The following is a 19,210-nucleotide window of genomic DNA, read 5'->3' on the forward strand; positions in this document are numbered from 1 at the left end:
GGTTTTTAAGATGGAAGGGATTAAGAAAGGAATGAGAATTTTTCTGAAAATCAGGGACTCTGAAAAACAGAGATGGTGAGGTGTGTAGTTTGAATTTAATAGATCAGAAAGGAAAGACTTAATTCTGTGATGAACTTTTTTTCTTTTTTGTTTAACTTCACGAGTGTTAGATTCTTAAAAATGCAATAGACAGTGATTCCAGAAGGCCTGGATTTGTCCTCTGATTAAATGTTAATCACTAAAGTTTGTCTTTCTCTTATAAAGCTTTATGAATTGTTTTTGCTTCATTTGTTCTTAACTGAAAGCACTTCTCAAAGCAGACCCTCTGCATTGGGTTAGTGCTTGTAGTATCCATCTTGAGTTGGTTTGAATAACACTTCTTTGGGGAATCTTCAGGGAAAGGAAAGTTGGGTTAATTTAAATTTGTATAAATTGGTCTGGTCTGGGAAAATGTAGAGATCTGGTTGTATTCTATCACTAAGATCGGAATTTCGAGTGAGTTAAGTTTTTATTTAGGAAAAATAATGGAAAATTGCTAAACCCAACCAGCTTGCAGTCGAGATTTGTTTCATAGTGATGAGTGAGGTAGAAAGGGACAAGGAGACCTGAGTTTGAGTCCTTACTCTGCAGTTTCCTCCTGAGTGATCATGGGAATTGCCCTTAGCTCAGTCGGTCTGCCTCTTACCGTAGTGTGTAGACAGACTCCTGCTCCTCGAACTTCAGAGTTCTCACCTGTAAAATGGGAGTGATAATACTTTACTGTACAGGGCATCACTGTATACTCCGTGTCCCTGACAGGAGAGTGACATGCTTGCAGTCTTTGTGAAGGCAGCAGGGAGGCTGAGAGCCACTGCTGGTAGTCAGCGCTAAAGACAGTCACTTGATCAAAGAGTGTGCGCGCACACACACACTCCACGGCTTGCAGGACCTCAGTTTCCTAACCAGAGACTGAACCCGGGTCATGGCAGTGAAAGCCCAGAATCCTAACCACTAGGCCATCAGGGAACTCCCAAAAGTGATTTTTTTGAGGGGTCTATTTTGAAATTGGAGTTTGAATTGAGCCTATTTTAAAAAGGTATCTTTAACTGTGTAATGTATTAGTGGTCTTTTGCAGTGGGTGACTTTAAAAAAAGGTTTGCCTTACTAGAGAATTACTGCTTTGCCTAATAAGTGACACTCACTATCAGATTTAAGGTTCCCTTCAGGTTATTTCTTATTTCGTAGCACGTAGGTTGGTGGGTCTGGGAAGAATTAGGGACTTGTCTGAACCTCTTTTCCAGGTCATTCTAGAAGACAGTTTCAGCCGTGGCAATGGCCAAAGTAGGTAAAACGGGAACCCCAGAAAAGGCAGAAACTGAGGTGACTGGAATTGACAATGTTTGTTTCTGAATGGACTATAATTTTCCCTATTGTTAGGCTGCTGGCTATATGCCAGCTATGGAGACCTGAGTGGAATGGTCATAGTGATCCCAGAGAATTGAATAGAAGAAAGTTTATTTCTTCTTCTCCATATGTTTCTTTCATTTTAACACCCGCCACACTCTGTGATAGATGTTCTGCTTATTAGCATTTACTATTTTGACCAGTTCCTCAAGCCTAGTATGTTAGATTCCTGGGAAAGGAAAACTAGACTTAGTTTTGAAACCAGAAATGAGGAGGTAGTTCCCTTAGAGGAGAGTCAGCTGCTTGTTCTTTGAAGTGAATTCAGACACTTCTCCCCGTGGGAGCCACCCAGCCAGAGTAGTGTCCAGGTTTTTGTGGTTGGAGCAAAAAGTTCTGTTGGGCATACAACCTTTAGAGGCATTACACTGGGAGGAGTTGGGATTTTGAAGACATTCACAGTAATGTTTTTAATCAAATTTTACTTACCTACAAATGTTCTTGGTTTTATAGAAACTGAAATATTTGCTGTTTTATCATTCTCCGGGCATTGAGAGAAGTTTTTAAGTGTTCTTTATTCACAGAAAGATTTTGTTCACTCCTATAAAGAGTTTAGAACGAAACCTCTGCAGTTATTTGGCTTTTGACTTTTAGGGGTTCAAGAAGTGGGATTTCCTTGGGGTGACTTTTTGGAGGTATTGTTCTTGAGTTTTGGTTTTGGCTTTGCCCCCTACTTCAGTGTCTTAGGGTAAGAGTCCCCTGGCTTTAGTTTCATTTGTGAAATGAGGAACACTTAGAAACTCTTAACAGGGAGACAGCCATATAGTTTCTGAGTTTTAAGTGTTCAGCCACTGATGATGGGTTAAATTTGCACATAGTACTTATGCCCTTATCAGATTCCAGTCATGTGACTGTATCAGGGGTCAGTAAAGTTTGGCCCATGAGTCAGATCTGGTCCATGATCTGTTTTGTATGGCACAATGACTAAGAACGTTTTTTTACATTTTCAAAATGTAAAGATCAAGAGAATGAAAAGACAAGCCACGGAATAAGAGAAAATATTTGCAAAAGGTACAGCTGATAAAAGACCATTAGCTAAAATGTATAAAGAACTCTTAAAACTCAACAATAAGAAAACAACCCAATTAAAAAGTGGGCAAAAGACCTGAACAGGCACATCATCAAAGAAGAAATATAGATGCCAAGTCAGCACTTGAGAAGAGCCCAACATCACGTGTCACTTGGGAATTGCAAATTAGAACAACAGGACTGCACACCTATTAGAATGCCCAAAATTCAGAATTCTCGCAAAGATATGGAACAGTAGGAACTCTTACCTGTTGCTTGTGAGAATTGCAAATTGATACAGCCACTGCAGAAGATATTCTGGCAGTTTATTACAAAACATACTCTTACCATATGATCCATCAGTCATCAGATCAGTCGCTCGGTTGTGTTCGACTCTTTGCGACCCCATGAATTGCATTATGCCAGGCCTCCCTGTCCATCACCAACTCCCAGAGTTCACTCAGACTCACGTCCATTGAGTCAGTGATGCCATCCAGCCATCTCATCCTCTGTTGTCCCCTTCTCCTCTTGCCCCCAATCCCTCCCAGCATCTGAGTCTTTTCCAATGAGTCAACTCTTCGCATGAGGTGGCCAAAGTACTGGAGTTTCAGCTTTAGCATCATTCCTTCCAAAGAAATCCTAGGGCTGATCTCCTTCAGAATGGACTGGTTGGATCTCCTTGCAGTCCAAGGGACTCTCAAGAGTCTTCTCCAACACCACAGTTCAAAAGCATCAATTCTTACTCCTTGATATTTACCCAAATGAGTCAAAAACTTATGTCCTCACAAAAGCCTGCACAAGGATGTTTATATCAGCATTATTCATAATTGCTCTAAGACTTGGAAGCAACTCAGATGTCCTTTAGGAGGTGAATGGATAAAACAAACTGGTACATCCGGATAGTGGAATGTTATCCAGCGCTAAAAAGAAATGAGTTTTTAAGCCATGAAAAGACATGGAGGAAACTGAAATGCATATTATCAAGTGAAAGAAGCCAATCTGAGAAAGGTACATGCTGTATGATCCCAACAGTGTGACAGTTCTGGAAAAGGCAAAACTATGGAGACATTAAAAAGCTCAGTGGTTGCCAGGGGTTCAAAGGACGGGGGCAGGGAGGGATGAATAGGCAGAGCATAAAAGAATTTTTAGCAAAGTGAGATGATTCTGTATGGTATGACATTGGTGTTTACGTGCGTGCTGTGTAACTCAGTCATGTCCAGCTCTTTGCAACCCCATGGACTGTAGCCCGCTAGGCTCCCCTGTCCATGGAATTCCCCAGGCAAGAATCCTGGAGTGGGTTGCCATGCCCTCCTCCAGAGGATCTTCCCGATTCAGGGATCAAACCCGTGTCTCTTACATTTCCTGCATTGGTAGGTGGGTTCTTTACCACTAGCACCACCTGGAGAGCCGACTACATTATTGGACAGTTGTCATTATTTGTTGTTCAGTCACTAAGCTGTGTTCAACTCAGCGACCCCATGAACTGTGGAGTGCCAGGCTTCCCTGTCCTTCCCTATGTCCTGGAGCTTGCTCAAACTCATGTCCATTGAATCGGTGATGCCATCCAACCGACTCATCCGCTGTCACCCCCGGGTCCTCCTGCCCCCAGTCTTCCCAGCATCAGGGTCTTTTCCATTATATATTTGTCCAAACCCATGAAATGTACAACTGCGTGAGTGAACCCTAGGGCTTCCAGCGGTCCAGTGGTTAAGAGTCCACCTTGCAATGCAGGAGACACGGGTGGACTCCCGGGTCCAGGAAGATCCCACGCGCCTTTGGAGCAACTAAACCCAGGCGCCACAACTACTGAGCCTGTGCGCTAGAGCTGCAAGCCGCAAACTACTGGAACCTGCGTGTCCTGGCACCTGTGCTTGGCCGTAAGAGAAGCCACGTCTGTGAGAAGCCTGAGCGCTGCAACTAGAGAAAGCCCACCTGAAACAACGAAGACGCAGAGCAAAGCCAAAAAGAACTAAAGGATTTAGTTAAATTAAAAAAAGAGAGTGAACCCCAATGTAAACTGTGGGCTTTGGGCGATTATGAGGTATCAGTGTAGCTTCATCAGTTATAACAAATGCAGCACAGCAGGATGCAGATAGTGGGGTACTGTATGTTTGGCTGGGGGGACAGAGGTTTTAAGGGAACTCAGTACTTTCTGCTCTTTTGCTGTGAACCTAAAACCGTGGTTAAAAATGAAATTTAGTAATGTAAAAGGCTGTCAAAGCAAAATAAAAGAATAATGTGCAACAGAGACCATAGACAGTTTACAGAGCCTAAAGTATTGTTTTTATCTGGCCTTTAACGGAGATTTACCGAGCCCAGGACTGGATCACGGTGCGCCTAGGAGATGAGTGCCTAGTTTCTCTGGTGTCGTGCCCGGGCCTCTAGTTCTTCTGGTACTCAGTGTCTCTCAGGGCAGAGTTGTTCTCTTGAATTTGTTTCTGCTTAACTTGCAGGTATATGAGTGACCTAAAGCTGCAGATTAAAACGGAGAGAGAGCAGTGCCAACTGCACGCAGGGCAAGGATGCCAATTCCTCCTCCTCCTCCACCACCCCCCGGTCCTCCTCCTCCTCCCACTTTTCATCAGGTAGGTTGTCCTTCCACTCAGCTATCTCAAAACCTGAATGCATACTTAGGGCTTCCTGGTGTAAGACATATGGTGTGGGAAGATGGAGACTGAATAAAAGTCTGTCTTCCTCAATTAGTTCTGATTCCTGAGAAGTTCTCTTAGGACCATAATGGCTTGTCTTGGCTTTCCTCTCCTGGTTCAGTCTAAGTGGAGCTTTGAGCAGGTGGCATCAGTGTCTCTTCCCTGTTAAACTATTTGTGACATAAAGGTCGGTGTATCCTTTCTCTGTGCCCCAAAAGAGACCTACCTAGCTAGTTTGTTTCAGTACTAGGACTAGAACTCAGACCTGCCAACTTGTGTTTTTTTTTCCTTCTAAGTTTTGGGTTTTAGACATTTTGTTTGAGAATATGTATGAATCCCCTTTTAAAACCTTATTTATTTTTGGCTGTGCTGGCTCTTCATTGCTGTGGGGGCTTTTCTCTAGTTGTGGTGAGCAGGGTCTCCTCTCTAATTGCGGTGCTCGGGCTTCTCATTGAGGTGGCTTCTCTGGGGAGCAAGATCTCTAGGCGTGAGGGCTCAGTAGTTGCGGCACGTGAGCTCAGTGGTTGTGACTCTTGGGCTCTAGAGCACTGGCAACGATAATTATGGCGCCCAGGCTTCGTTGCTTAGAGGCATGTGGGATCTTTCTGGATCAGGGATTGAACCCATGTCTCCTGCCTTGGCAGGCAGATTCTTTGCTACTGAGCCACCAGGGAATCCCTGGATTCCCTTTTCAGTTGAAATTTTATGTGGAAGACCAATAAGTAAAGTAGGTAAAAGCAGAACTGCTCTTGATAGAGTAGAGTTCAAAGATCCACAGTTAATCCTTGGATCCCTGTAGCCTTTAGGTTACTGCACTGCATTGTTCTTAGTCATTCCCTCATAGCCTTTTCACTGGGGGCTTACTATGTGTCAGAGACTTGGCTGACTACAATTTCGAAAAGCCATATAATTTTACTCTATACTTTAATTTTCTCTATACTTTTTAATTTTCGTTTTTTAAAAACATTTTTTATTGTTTTTGGCTGTACCACTTGACTTATGGGATCTTAGTTCCTTGCTCAGGGATTGAACCTGTGCCCTCAGTGAAAGTGCAAGAGTCCTAACCATGGGACTGCCAGGGAATTCCCATATAAGAGCTTATATATTGCTTGACTCTCCACACGAATTTATTTAAAAATTAAAAGGGGAAATATGCAGATAAGCAAAAAGAAGCAGATAAAAATCATCTGTGATCTTGACAACCTGAAATGAAGCCGATTCTGCTTTTGAGGGCCCCCAGTATAATGAGTGAGACAGGTAAGTCAACAGACAAAATCCATGCTATGCAGAGATGTATGGGGCCATAAAAAGGGCACCTCACCAGTGGTCGAAGGAGAGGAGGTAGCCATAAGAGAAGCTTCTGGCGGGAGATGATGCTGAGCTGAATCTTGAAAGATGAGTAGAGTTTAGCCAGAAAAGGGTGAAGGTAGGCACTTGAAGTTGCTTAACTGGCATCCTCCTCGTTGTTCTTTTTGATTGACCTTTTAGATTACTTTCAGCTTTATGCTATTATAAACTGTTTTTTCCTGTTATTATCTTTGTGCACTGCTCCAATTATTTTCTTCAAGCTAATTTCTGGAAGTAGAACTCTTGCACTAGACTTTTGTGCTATTTTTTGGCTGTGCCTCATGGCATGTAGGCTTCCTAGGTGGCTCAGTGGGTAAAGAATCCACCTGCAGCGCAGGGGATGCAGGAGGTTCGATCCCTGGGTCGAGAAGATCCCCTGGAGGAGGGTGTGGCAACCCACTCCAGTGCTCTTACTGGGAAAAATCCCATCGACAGAGGAGCCTGGAGGGCTACAGTGCATGGGGTCACAAAGAGTTGGACATGACTGAAGCGACTGAGCACGCACGCACGCTCGCACACGTGGCATGCAGGATCTTAGTTCTGTGACCAGGGATCAGACCTGTGCCCCCTGAAGTGAAAGCACGGAGTCTTAACTGCTGGACCACCAGGGAAGTCCTGTGCTAGACTTGCCTGAATCTTGTGACCACCACAGGGCAGGTTTTTGTTCTGTACGTTTTTTTAACATCTTCAGTGTGCCAGGCACTACGCAGGCAGTGCCTTGACAAAGCTAACAAACTCCTTTTGTAATTTTAACCTTAACCAATATCATAGGTAGATAATAATACTGTTTTACACTATGTATTTTTTTTATTGTTGAAGGTTTTTTTTTTTCTTTTCATATTTGCTGGCTCTTTTGACTTTCTTCACCCTGTATTGTTCATGTGTGTGCACTAAGTCGCTTCAGTCGTCTGACTCTTTGTGATCCTATCTATGGACTGTAGCCTGCCAGGCTCCTCTGTCCATGGGATTCTCCAGGCATGCATACTGGAGTGGGTTGCCATTTCCTTCTCCAGGGGATCTTCCTGACCCAGGGATCAAACTCAAGTCTCCTGCATTTCCTGCTTTGCAGGCAGATTCTTTACCTGCTGAGCCACCTGGGAAACCTCAGTACTGTTTATATAATCTTTCTTGCTTATTATCCTATTGATTTCTGAGTCATCTTGTTTGTTAATGCTATATAGATTTAGAACACTACCTTTGTTTCTATCATATGTTACGTTTGTCACTGATAATTTCTCCTTCCAGTGTGTTATCTGCATATTATATTCCTAAGTGAATAATCTATAATAAAGAGATCTGTTGGTCTTTTCCTATATTTTGGTTGTCTTGATAAGAAGTCCTTCCCCTTACCTATTTTTTTCCATATAGTACTTCTGTGGGTTTATTTTTTTACACTTGAAATTTTTAATTCAGCCAGAGTAAAGCCCTAAGGTAGGTATTTAACTTTATAATTTTTTTCTGAAAATTAATCACTTGTTGGACTTCTTTGGCATTCCAGTGGTTAGGACTCTGAGCTTTCACTCCAGGGGGCTCAGGTTTGAGCCCTAGCCAGGGAACTAAGATCCTACATGCCCCATGGTGCATCCCCCAGAAAATTAACCACTAGTTTTTAACACCGTGTATTTAATGACCTATCCTTTCTGCACTGATGAACTATACTTTTATTTTTTCTTCTATAGATCTGGGCCTGCTTATGGAGTGTCTGTTTGTTCCATTAATCTAGGTGTCTGTCCTTGTGTTCTTGTTATAGTTGGTCATAGGACTGTTTCAAGATTTGAATGAGATAATGAAAGTAATGTGCTTATTATTATTAGCACAATGCTTCTGGTATAGTAGGGACTCCATAAATGTTTGCATTGATGATGGTGATACAATACAGATAAAGCGTCTGACACAAGCCTAGCACATAGGTACTCTGTTAGATTGGTGCAGGCCTCCTATCAGAAGCCTCTAAATAGGAGGGAGAGCTGTCCCTTCACCGAAGGGACAGCATGAGAAAAGGGTGTGAGAAGGGTGTTTTTTGGCACATGTACCTTATCAGGCTGGACAGGCATTGCATGGAATCCAGTTTGCCGAAGACATTTATCCTGAACTTGTGATGAAGAGGATATTGAGGGTGAACTTTTGTTTCCCTCTTCCTTCAGGCAAACACCGAGCCACCTAAGCTGAGTAGAGATGAGCAGCGGGGTCGAGGCGCCCTCTTACAGGACATCTGCAAGGGCACTAAGCTGAAGAAGGTGACCAACGTTAACGATCGGAGCGCTCCCATCCTCGAGAGTGAGTCTGAGCTGCATCGCCTTGCGAACCGCCAGGACCCCAGGGTTGGCCTGGAGACTCGGCCTGGCTGTCATTTTTACTGTTGGATCTTGGGTGGGAGTTTTGTGTTAGGGTATTCTGTGACTGTCTTCTCATTTGTAATTTTGAATGCCTTAGAAATTTCTTTTTGACCTTTGAGAAACATTCTTGGGGTCTTAAGCCTCCCGTCTCCTCCTATGCCTCGTGCTTGTTAGGGCACATCCTTGGCTTTTCTGTGAGGGAACCACCACAGTCCTGAAAACTGATAAGCTGAAGCCAGTAATGATTTTATAATTGCTGCAAGTGTTCTTGCTGGAGGGCCTCTGGGGAGCTGGCTCACACCTGGGTCCCAGAGCCATCAGCCCCTGATCATCTGGGACTTGGAGAGGAGAGCTTAGAGAACTCTCTTCATCCTGGTTACCCCGTGCCCTAAATAAAGGAAGACTGGCTTCTCGTTCCTTTCGTTCTCTCTCATCACAGCCCAAAGTTTCATCCCCATGCCCACTTGAAGCTGTGGAGCAGAGAGGCTCACTTTCTATTTCAGTGGAAGGACAAAAGCAGTGGCGGTTTGCAAATTAAAGCCCAGGGAGAAGGACGGGTTTCTCCTCAGGATTGACTTGGTCACCAGCTCAGAGCACGCATGAAATGACAATCCTAATGGTGTGCTTTCCAGAGCCCAAAGGGAGCAGTGGTGGTTACGGTTCTGGAGCAGCTGCCCTGCAGGCCAAGGGAGGCCTCTTCCAAGGAGGAGTGCCAAAGCTGCGCCCTGTGGGAGCCAAGGACAGTTCAGGTATGTGGTAAGGACTTCCTTAGGGTATTTCTCAAATGTGTTCATTTTGGACTGATCCTAAGCGGGACCTCTGGAGATCAGGAGCACGGTAGAGGTGCGACAAAGAGGGGAGCAGGGGAGGAGTGACAGAGCAGAATAAAGCGGGAGCTGAGGCATTCGATGAAAGTGCGTTCGACTTGTAGCAGTAGTATTTGCTAATGGACCCTGAGCCTAAAACCAGGTTAAAACCCAGCACCGTACCTGCTGCCATGCAGGTTGCACAGAGGAGGCGGGGTGACATGGAGATAACTCACCACTGTGCACCTGGCTCTGTTGACCTGGTGCTGTCTGCTGTATTTGTAGAGAACCTGGCTGGTAAGCCAGTGCTCCAAGTCCCCAGTTCCCGAGCTGCTGCCCCGAGGCCTCCAGGGACCACAGCCAGCGGGCGTCCTCAAGATGACACAGACAGCAGCCGGGCCTCACTCCCAGAGCTGCCCCGGACGCAGAGACCCTCGTTACCGGACCTCTCTCGGCCCAATCCCACCAGCAGTACCGGGATGAAGCACAGCTCCTCTGCCCCTCCTCCACCTCCCCCGGGGAGGCGTGCCAACGCCCCCCCCACGCCCCTGCCTATGCACAGCAACAAAGCCGCGGCCTACAACAGAGAGAAACCCCTGCCGCCCACGCCTGGACAGAGGCTTCACCCGGGTCGCGAGGGACCTTCTGCTCCACCCCCAGTCAAGCCGCCTCCTTCCCCTGTGAATGTCAGATCGGGACCAAGTGGCCAGTCTCTGGCTCCTCCTCCGCCGCCTTACCGCCAGCCTCCTGGGGTCCCCAACGGACCCTCCAGCCCCACGAATGAGTCAGCCCCCGAGCTGCCACAGAGACACAATTCTTTGCATAGGAAGACTCCAGGGCCTGCCAGAGGCCTGGCGCCTCCTCCGCCCACCTCAGCCTCCCCCTCTTCACAGAGTAATAGGCCACCTCCCCCAACCCGTGACCCTCCCAGCCGGGGAGCAGGTAAGTGCCTGGAAGTACCTTGTGTTTCCCCTCATATTCAGACTGAGTCTCTCTTCCTTTTCACCCTTCTCACCAAAGCTCTTCTTCAGTGACTGAAGTGAATACTCATTGGACAGGTTTATTAGTGCCTTTTTACATGTCAGATTCTCTTGTTAGGGAAACAGCAATAAATTAAAAAAAGGCAAAAAATCCTGTTCTGAACACTGAGGAAAATAAGTTAATAGAAAAAAATATATATGTGTGTGTATGTATAAAGAAAACAAGCAAAAAATATATATATATAAACACATAGTATATAGATGCTTTAGAGAAATACGAAGCAGAGAAAGGGGATGGGGTGTACTGGAGTGGGGATGAGGAAATACTTAAATTGCAGGGATGAGGGTAAAAGTAGGGTCAGAGAAGGCCTTACTGATAAAGCGACAGTTTGGCAAAGACCTGAAGAAACTGAGGGAATGCACTAAGCAGGCATTGAGAGCAGCAGATGCTAAGGCCCTGAGACTGGGGACAGCAGGGAGACCGCTGTGGCAAGACCAGGATATGCGATGGGACAAGCGACAGGACATGGAGGTCAGGAAGCTAGATTCCATGAAAGAGTAGCCAAGGACTTTGTGAAGGCTTCAGGTTTTAGTCCGTGTGAGATGAGGAGCCACTGGGTTGCGGGGAGGATGGGAACATGGAAGTAGCATTGATCTACCTTTTGAAAAGGTCACTGGACCCTGTGTTGAGAAAGACCACAGGAAGACAGAGGGGCCAAGGGAGAGCACTTGGGAGGCTAGGGCAGTGAACTGGGTGTATGGTGTATGCGTGGGTCACAGCAGCTTTGGGGAAGGATCAGTGTTCCATCGATCTTGTTTTTTTGTTTTGCTTTTAAATATCTATCTGTTCGGCTGCTTCCAGTCTTAGTTGCAATGCATGGGCTTCTCTCTAGCTATAGCTTGAGGGCTTTCTTGCCCCACACCATGTGGGATCTTAGTTCCCTGAACAGGGATCGAGTCCCCTACATTGGAAGGTGGATTCTTAACCACTGAACCACAAGGGAAGTTGTAGGTGTTCAGTTTTGAATGTCAAGTTTGAGACCTGAGGGTAAATCATGGATTGGCGATTGGCTCTGAGACTCTGCACTTCAGGGGGATGGTGTGGGCTAGAGAGGGGAATTTGAAGAATTTTGAGAACTACATGCTGGGGTGAAACCACCTGGGGAGTGAGTTCATTAAAGGAGAGGAGAAGTCTGGGGCGTGAGTCCTTCCTATAGCAGAGGCCAGAGCATTGAGAGTACTAAGGCAGAGGAAGCTGAGAAAAGGCCTGGAGTGAGGGAGAAAGGAGGAATACCGAGAGAGTAATGGGAAAAGTCCGAGATAGTCAGTGAGCACCCGGGGCCTGTGCTGCAGGTGGGTCAGCTAAGCTGAAGGCTGAGAATGACACTGGTCTCAGCAACACGAAGAGTCATTTTGAGGATCCACAAACTACCCTTGTGAGTAGTTTTAGTGGAGTGCGGAGGAGAGGGTGACGCGAAAGTCTGATTGGATTGGGTTCAAGCATGCGGGAATAGGAGAGGCCTTGATGAAGACAGCGGTAGACATCTAGGGAGTTTGCTGTAAGGGGAGAGGGCTGCAGCTATGCGGAACGGTTGCTGGAGGAGGATATGAGATTGAGGGCTGATCCCCCTGCCCCATGCTCCAAGATGGGAGAGATTTCAACATCTGTTTGTATGCTGATGAAATGATCCTGTAGAGAAGGGAGATTGCCTGGATAATCCTCAGGGAGGCAGAAAGGAATGAAATCTGATCCACAGGTCAAGGGTTGATCTTAGGTAAGAATTCAGATAGTTCTTCTGGGTAGCAGGAGGGATGACTGAGCATATAGGCAAAGAAGCAAGTGAGTAGGTGGGTGTAGTGATGGGAGCGTGTGGAAAGTTTCTTCTGTTTTTTTGTTTTTGTGGTTCTATTTTCTTGGTGAGTTTGAAAGCAAGGACATCTGCTGTGAATGTGGGTAAGGAGTTAGAGGGAGATTTGAGGACAGAAGAGGGCATGAATTGGCCATCTGGGCACACGGGTGAGTGAGTGAAAGAGGGAAGTGTGCTGCGATGACCAGTGACACAGAAGGCTCACTCCAGCTTAGGGGCCACATGTTTCAAGTGAGATTCATCAGCTCGACGTGTGTTCAGCTGCGTCTCTGCCAGTCCTGAGTCGGGGCAGAGTTTAATTACCCAGGTTAGCGTTTTGTAGGCATGTGTGACCATGAGGGAGAGTCGGGCAAGGGAGGTAAGGGGGTGTGTAAGGGAGTGGTTATCACAAGGGACCCTGCTGTTAAACTGGGTGAGGAAAAGATTCAGGAACCTTTGAAAAGGTGGAAGAGAGGAGTTCTACAGTGTGACGGTGAGCTCTCTGGACTCTGAATCAAGCGAAGAAGTTGTGTCATCTTTCAAAATAGGTGAAAGTAGAGAGTGAATGAGACTCTGACAGCTCTCTGGGGCCTTCTCAGTGTTCTATAGTGTTAGTCGCGTCCAACTGTTTGCAATTCCATGGACCGTAACCTGCCAGAATCCTCTGTCCATGGAATTCTCCAGGCAAGAATATTGGCGTGGTTTGCCGTTCCCTTCTCCAGGGGATCTTCCCGACCCAGGGATTGAACCTGGGTCTCCTGTACTGAAGGCAGATTCTTTACCATCTGAGCCACCAAGGAAGCCCTTCTTAGGCCCAGGAATTTTGGCTCCCATATTCTGTTGTATAAGCTCTCCTGGTGGCTCAGTGGTAAGCAGTCTGTTTGTCAGACATCCAGGTCCCAATCCCAGGGTTGGGAAGATCCCCTGGAGGACGAAATGGCAATCCACTCTAGTATTCTTGCCTGGGAAATCCGATGGACAGAGGTGCCTAGCAGGCTACAGTCCATAGGGTCACAGAAGAGTCAGACACGACTTAGAGACTAAATAGCAACAATTCTTTTTTATCACTGGGCTTTGAGCGGCACCCTCCACAAATGGCTTTTGAACTTTGGCTTTAGACACCCCACGTGTATAGGTGAAATCATCCAATAGGGAGGTTTGTCACCAGGAAGCGTGTATTAAAGGCCCATTAACCTGCACGCTGCTTGACTAAGTACAGAGATGTCAGTTCTGGGAGCTGGCCATGGCATCAGGTGGTCACATAGGAGCCTAGTACATGGCCAACCCTGTATCTCTCTGGCTTTAGCTGGAAGGATATAGTCCCAACATGACCTTTGATTTTACAAAGTTTTGGTTAAAAAAATTTTTTTTTAACTAAAGAATGTTTTTTAAATGACCCTTTAACTGAGCCAGAGCACATATCTTTCTAAACCCAACCAGGAATAGAAGCAGGGGAAAATGTAATTTCCGTGGGTTGAATTGAGTCGTTTTAAATGTCTGTAGACTTCTTGCTTCCCACTTCTCAGTTCTTTCTTTGTGATTTCTTTAGAATATTGTGAAGTTATGAGTCTTATTCTTCTATTAGCCATCACCAACTTTGAAGCCTGCCATAGGCCTCGGCCTACTTTCTGCATCAGTAACCAGAGCTGCTGCTGCGTCGCTTCAGTCGTGTCCGACTCTGTGCAACCCCATAGACGGCAGCCCACCAGGCTCCCCCGTCCTTGGGATTCTCCAGGCAAGAGCACTGGAGTGGGTTGCCACTTCCTTCTCCAATGCATGAAAGTGAAAAGTGAAAGGGAAGTCGCTCAATTGTGTCTGACTCTTAGCAACCCCATGGACTGCAGCCCACCAGGCTCCTCCTTCCATGGGATTTTCCAGGCAAGAGTACTGGAGTAGGGTGCCATTGCCTTCTCTGTTAGTAACCAGAACAACAGTTCTTAAAAATGATACTCTGAAAAAAAAAAATTGAGATATTTTAGTCAGAGATCTTGTGAGTATTGGCTCCATTTGTTTATGAGATTGGGCCTATCGCTCTGATATCTGAGTTTGTTTCCTGATCTGTAAAATGATATTCATAGTACTTTCAGAGGTGGTTGTAAATAAAAAAATGCATAGAAGTGCTTTTTAAACTGTGGTGTGCTGGTGAGCTTAGTGGATTTATGCAAAGGGCTTCTGGGTAGTTTTCGTGGACTTATTTCTATTAATTAATCATACTATGATAATGATAACATGTTATAATGTACTTTTGTTTCTTTATGAATGATTTACATTTGAAAGAATATGTAAAAAGGCAAAAGAATATGTAAAACAGGCAAAAGGAGTCTTTTGCCGTGCCCAGGGTGCTTAGAGACCAAAAATATCCCTTCTTATTGGTCCATAAAGTTTCTTTTTGAATTTTTTCTCTGTAGAGTAAAACACTATTTTAAAGGGCATTTTTTTCTTTTGAAAAGAATCAAGGATAGAGTGGGAGGTTGGGTTTAGTAGATGTAAGTGCAACATTGTAAATCAGCTATGTCTGTGTGCTCAGTCCTGTCCAGCTCTTTGCCACCCCATGGACTATAGTTTGCCAGGCTCTTATGTCCATGGAATTGTCCAGGCAAGAATATTGGAGCAGGTTCCATTCCCTACGCCAGGGGATCTTCCCAACTCATGGTTCGAACCTGGGTCTCTCACAATGCAAGCAGATTCTTTGCCATCTGAGCCACCAGGGAAGCCCTGCTTCAGTTTAAAACAAAAGAATCAATAACATCACGCTTTACTCAAAATTGGGTTTATCTTGGATTACAAAAGTTGATCTTCCCACCCTGAGGTTTCTTTTACACACTGCTTGTCTCTTGGGGTCATTGGGTTCCAGCTCTGTCACTTGAAGTAGTCTTAAAACTGGATGTGACAAACAGTAGAACCTGGTCAGGATTTCTGTCCCTGAGCTAAGGAAGCCAAGCAGGTGGTTCTTCGTCCTGCTCCATTTTGCCTGTCCAGGTTGGCTCTCATCACTGCCACCTGCTCACAGCCTCACTGGTGTCCTTTTGAGCCTGGCTGATGCTGTCTACTTTAATTGCCCTATCCCCACCAGGGAGTCTGGGTAGACACAGATTTCCAGGACCCTACGAAATCTGACTGTGAAGAAGGCTGAGCACGAAGAATTGATGCTTTTGAACTGTGGTGTTGGAGAAGACTCTTGAGAGTCCCTTGGACTGCAAGGAGATCCAACCAGTCCATTCTGAAGATCAGCCCTGGGATTTCTTTGGACGGAATGATGCTGAAGCTGAAACTCCAGTACTTTGGCCACCTCATGCGAAGAGTTGACTCATTGGAAAAGACTCTGATGCTGGGAGGGATTGGGGGCAGGAGGAGAAGGGGATGACAGAGGATGAGATGGCTGGATGGCATCACTGACTCAATGGACATGAGTCTGAATGAACTCCGGGAGTTTGTGATGGGCAGGGAGGCCTGGCGTGCTGTGATTCATGGGGTTGCAAAGAGTCGGACACGACTGAGCGACTGAACTGAACTGAAGAAATCTGACCATGAGGGAAATATTTTGAGGATGACCTGAAAGAGCTTTGGTTTGAGCAGATTTGGTATGAAAACAGGGTTCAAAGATCTGCTGGGAGGTGTTAAGGAGGTTTCTCTTTAATTATTACTTTTAATGGACACTGTCCATGCTTACACAGACCTTGGAGATTGAGGGAGAGTTTACGTTCTGAGTGTGTTTTGTGGGAAGCTAAAACTGACATTTACTGGGCCTACAGTGCCAGACTCCTTGTCTATAAGCATCAACCCATTACTGTTTCATGCTTAACTACGGTTACTCTATAGAAATTCTGACAGTAATTCAGGAGGAATAATATATACTCTAATTATTAAGACAGTGTTGTTTGTTAAGCACAGTAGTATCTCTGTGTACTGTGTAAGGAACAACTTCTTATTGGGCATAGCCTAGGTACCAAAAGACATACCTCCATCTCACTGGGTTATACATTTGTTGGGGAGGTAATTAATACTTGTGGTAATTATGAAAAGCAGTATGTAGCAGTTTTCTTACTGTGAAAGAGTAGGCTTGTTCTGGGTCTGTTAGATCTGTGACCTTAGATAAATAGCCCGAGTCCCCGTTTCCTCATTTATGCAATGCCAAGGGGATAGTGCCACATACTTGTACGGGGCTGGCTATAAGAAGTTTTAAAGATTTAGTACACCGGCTCAGTAGTTGTGGTGTGTGGGCTTAGTTGCTCTGCAGCATGTGGGATCTTCCTGGACCAGGGATCGAACCTGTGTTCCCTACACTGGCAGACACATCTTAACCACTGGACCACCAGGGAAGTCCAATGTCCAGCATGCTTTTGATATTATCTAATACCTGATGGCAGATTTTTGTCTTTTAAGGGTGAATTTGATATTTGGAAATGGCCAAAAGTCAGAGTCAGACATAGTTAAGATATAGTTAAGAATATTTTTGTTGGTGGTGCAACCTCAGAAAATGGGAAATGACCATCATATAATAATAATTATGGATCTGTCTGACTGGGTTTGGAGACAATTCTTAAGAGGCTTTTCCGATTTTTTTTGAGCAGTGAGTCTGTCACTGGAAATATGTAACTTCTGTCAATGAAACTATTATACATAATTTGAAAGGCACACATTTTAGGCTGTGCTGCTGAGTGCTGGAATAAGTGACATAGTCTCTAAATGCTGCCAGGGAACAAAGGAGGAAATCAGAATAGAGTGGATTGCTTTGAGAAAGCCTTGAGAAGATGGGAATTGAGTTAAACCTTCAAGGATAGGTAGGATTTGATAGTAAGGACTGGTCACAGGAGGAAAGCATAGGTAATTCAGGTTATTTAGCAAATATTGATTAAATACCTACCATTTGCTATACATCTGGCTGAGCTTGGGAACTCAGATGAATGGACACTGCTCTGACTTTAAGGAATGTACTGTATACTGGGAAAGAAGCCCATATAATGAATAATTATAGCATAGTAGAGTAGTAGAGAGAGACAGAGGTAACAGTGGGAGTGTGGGTGGAATGGTGCCAGTTCGACCTAGGAGGCAGGCAAGGATGGAAAGAACGAAGGCAAGATCAGGTCACCTACGTGGTAGGTTACTGTGTAAGCAAGGAATATCGTGGGGTGATACTTGTGGAAGCTAAGGATTTGAAACTTTATGAGGTAGGAAATGCAAAGCGCTTGGAAAAGTTTGAGCTAGTATTTGAGGGAGATTAGTGAGTTGGTATGCAGAATGGATGGGAAGGCTAAAAGATCAGAAGCAAGGAAAACAATGGCGAGGCTTTTTGCAGTAGAACCAGCTAAAAGTGAGAAAGCCCTGACTTTGAATTGTGGAGGCAGGCGTGGAAAAGCCAAGGAATCATCACGAATAAGTAGAGTTCTTGCCTGACTTGTCATGGGAAATGAAAAAGGGTCATCTGTTCATTCTGAACTTTGTCTCTGGAAGAATGTGATGTTGCTAAAGAAACAGGAGGACTTCTGGCGATCTGAGAGGTTGGGACTCTGCTTTCAGTGCAGGGGGCGCGAGTTCGACCCCTAATCAGGGAAACTTAAGATCTCACATACTGCATCAGCACAGCCAAATAAATAACGTAAAATAAAGAAAGTAAAAATTTTGAAAAAGAAACAGGGATGAGAGGAGGGGGTGTGACATCAACATGCTGCCCAGAGGCTCCCAGAGGCTGGCTCTTCGGGAAGGTGCCGAGGTGCTCTTTTGACCCGTGCCTCTCACATCCCTCTGCCCATCCCTGTCCCTGCATCCAAGCCTAACTGCTTTCGATTCTAATTGCAGCTCCTCCACCCCCACCACCAATGATCCGAAATGGTGCCAGGGATGCCCCCCCTCCCCCACCACCATACCGAGTGCACGGGTCAGAACCCCTGAGCCGAGGAAAGCCCCCACCTCCGCCCTCAAGAACGCCAGCCGGGCCTCCTCCACCACCGCCGCCCCTGAGAAATGGCCACAGAGATTCCATCACCACTGTCCGATCTTTCTTGGGTGAGTAGCTAGCGGTATTAGTCTTGTAGCTCCTAAGGGACTTCACTGACTCCAGTGGCCACTGCACAGTGGGCATGGCCAGTTGGTACCCTCTTCACTGCAGTTCCTTTCCTGATTTCCCTTCAGACTTCTGTTCCTATCCACGTACATTGCTTTCCTTAGGTGAATTCTCAGCTCAATTGCTTTGGAAGAGATTAAAAGTAAAATGAGCAAGTGTTTTGTTAACTCTGATAGGAAGTGTTTTGCTAACTCTCTTGCTCCTCAAGCCTCATTATGTGTGGTTAGCTTTTAGGTCCGAGACTGTATCCTCTTCAGGATTATTGAGACAGGAATTTCATATTCTCTGAGGAAGAAAGGCTCCTTTCTGGACCTTTGAAAACAGAACATTCTATGCACAGCATTTATCTGATAAGCCAAAGCCACTGACTAGCTCTGTTACTTTGAAGAAGTCACTTCATTTTTCTGGACCTCACTTCCCTTATCTGTGAAACAAGGAGATTGACTAAGTGGACTAGAGTTATCAGGTCCACTTTTCCAAGGTTATAAATGAATCTTGGGCTCCACCTGAGGGAATCTGATTCATTAGGTCTGTGATGAAGCACCAAGTAAAGACTGTCCAGCAGGTATTGTTAGACCCTCTGTTGAGGGACAGGGAGGCCTGGTGTGCATCAGTCCATGAGGTTGTGAAGTGTTGGACACGACTGGGCAACGGAACAACAACTGTTGAGGAAGTCTGGAAAGATCTGCATGGTCCGTTTTAGCCTGCGCACTGTCGACTTACCTCTTCCCTGCCCC

The 19,210-nt window shown here is 45.5% G+C and overlaps 1 protein-coding gene across 9 annotated transcripts in view; it reads left to right on the forward strand.

The window, feature by feature from the left end:
• Positions 1 to 19,210, forward strand: part of WIPF2 (WAS/WASL interacting protein family member 2) — a 40,883-nt gene that overhangs the window by 15,785 nt on the left and 5,888 nt on the right. For 7 of the 9 annotated variants that reach the window (XM_027516643.1, XM_027516645.1, XM_027516644.1 and 4 more), the window contains 5 exons: positions 4,902 to 5,033; positions 8,588 to 8,720; positions 9,412 to 9,528; positions 9,871 to 10,527; positions 18,209 to 18,415. In XM_027516643.1, coding sequence (XP_027372444.1) covers positions 4,971 to 5,033; positions 8,588 to 8,720; positions 9,412 to 9,528; positions 9,871 to 10,527; positions 18,209 to 18,415 — 1,177 coding nt within the window. In that variant the 5' untranslated portion in view covers positions 4,902 to 4,970. Of the gene's footprint in view, positions 1 to 4,901; positions 5,034 to 8,587; positions 8,721 to 9,411; positions 9,529 to 9,870; positions 10,528 to 15,485; positions 15,589 to 18,208; positions 18,416 to 19,210 lie in introns of those variants that run through there. The other 2 variants (XM_027516642.1, XM_027516652.1) reach the window with 2 other exon arrangements.

Source organism: Bos indicus x Bos taurus, chromosome 19 (genome assembly GCF_003369695.1).
Source record: "Bos indicus x Bos taurus breed Angus x Brahman F1 hybrid chromosome 19, Bos_hybrid_MaternalHap_v2.0, whole genome shotgun sequence".
Lineage (NCBI taxonomy): Eukaryota > Metazoa > Chordata > Mammalia > Artiodactyla > Bovidae > Bos > Bos indicus x Bos taurus.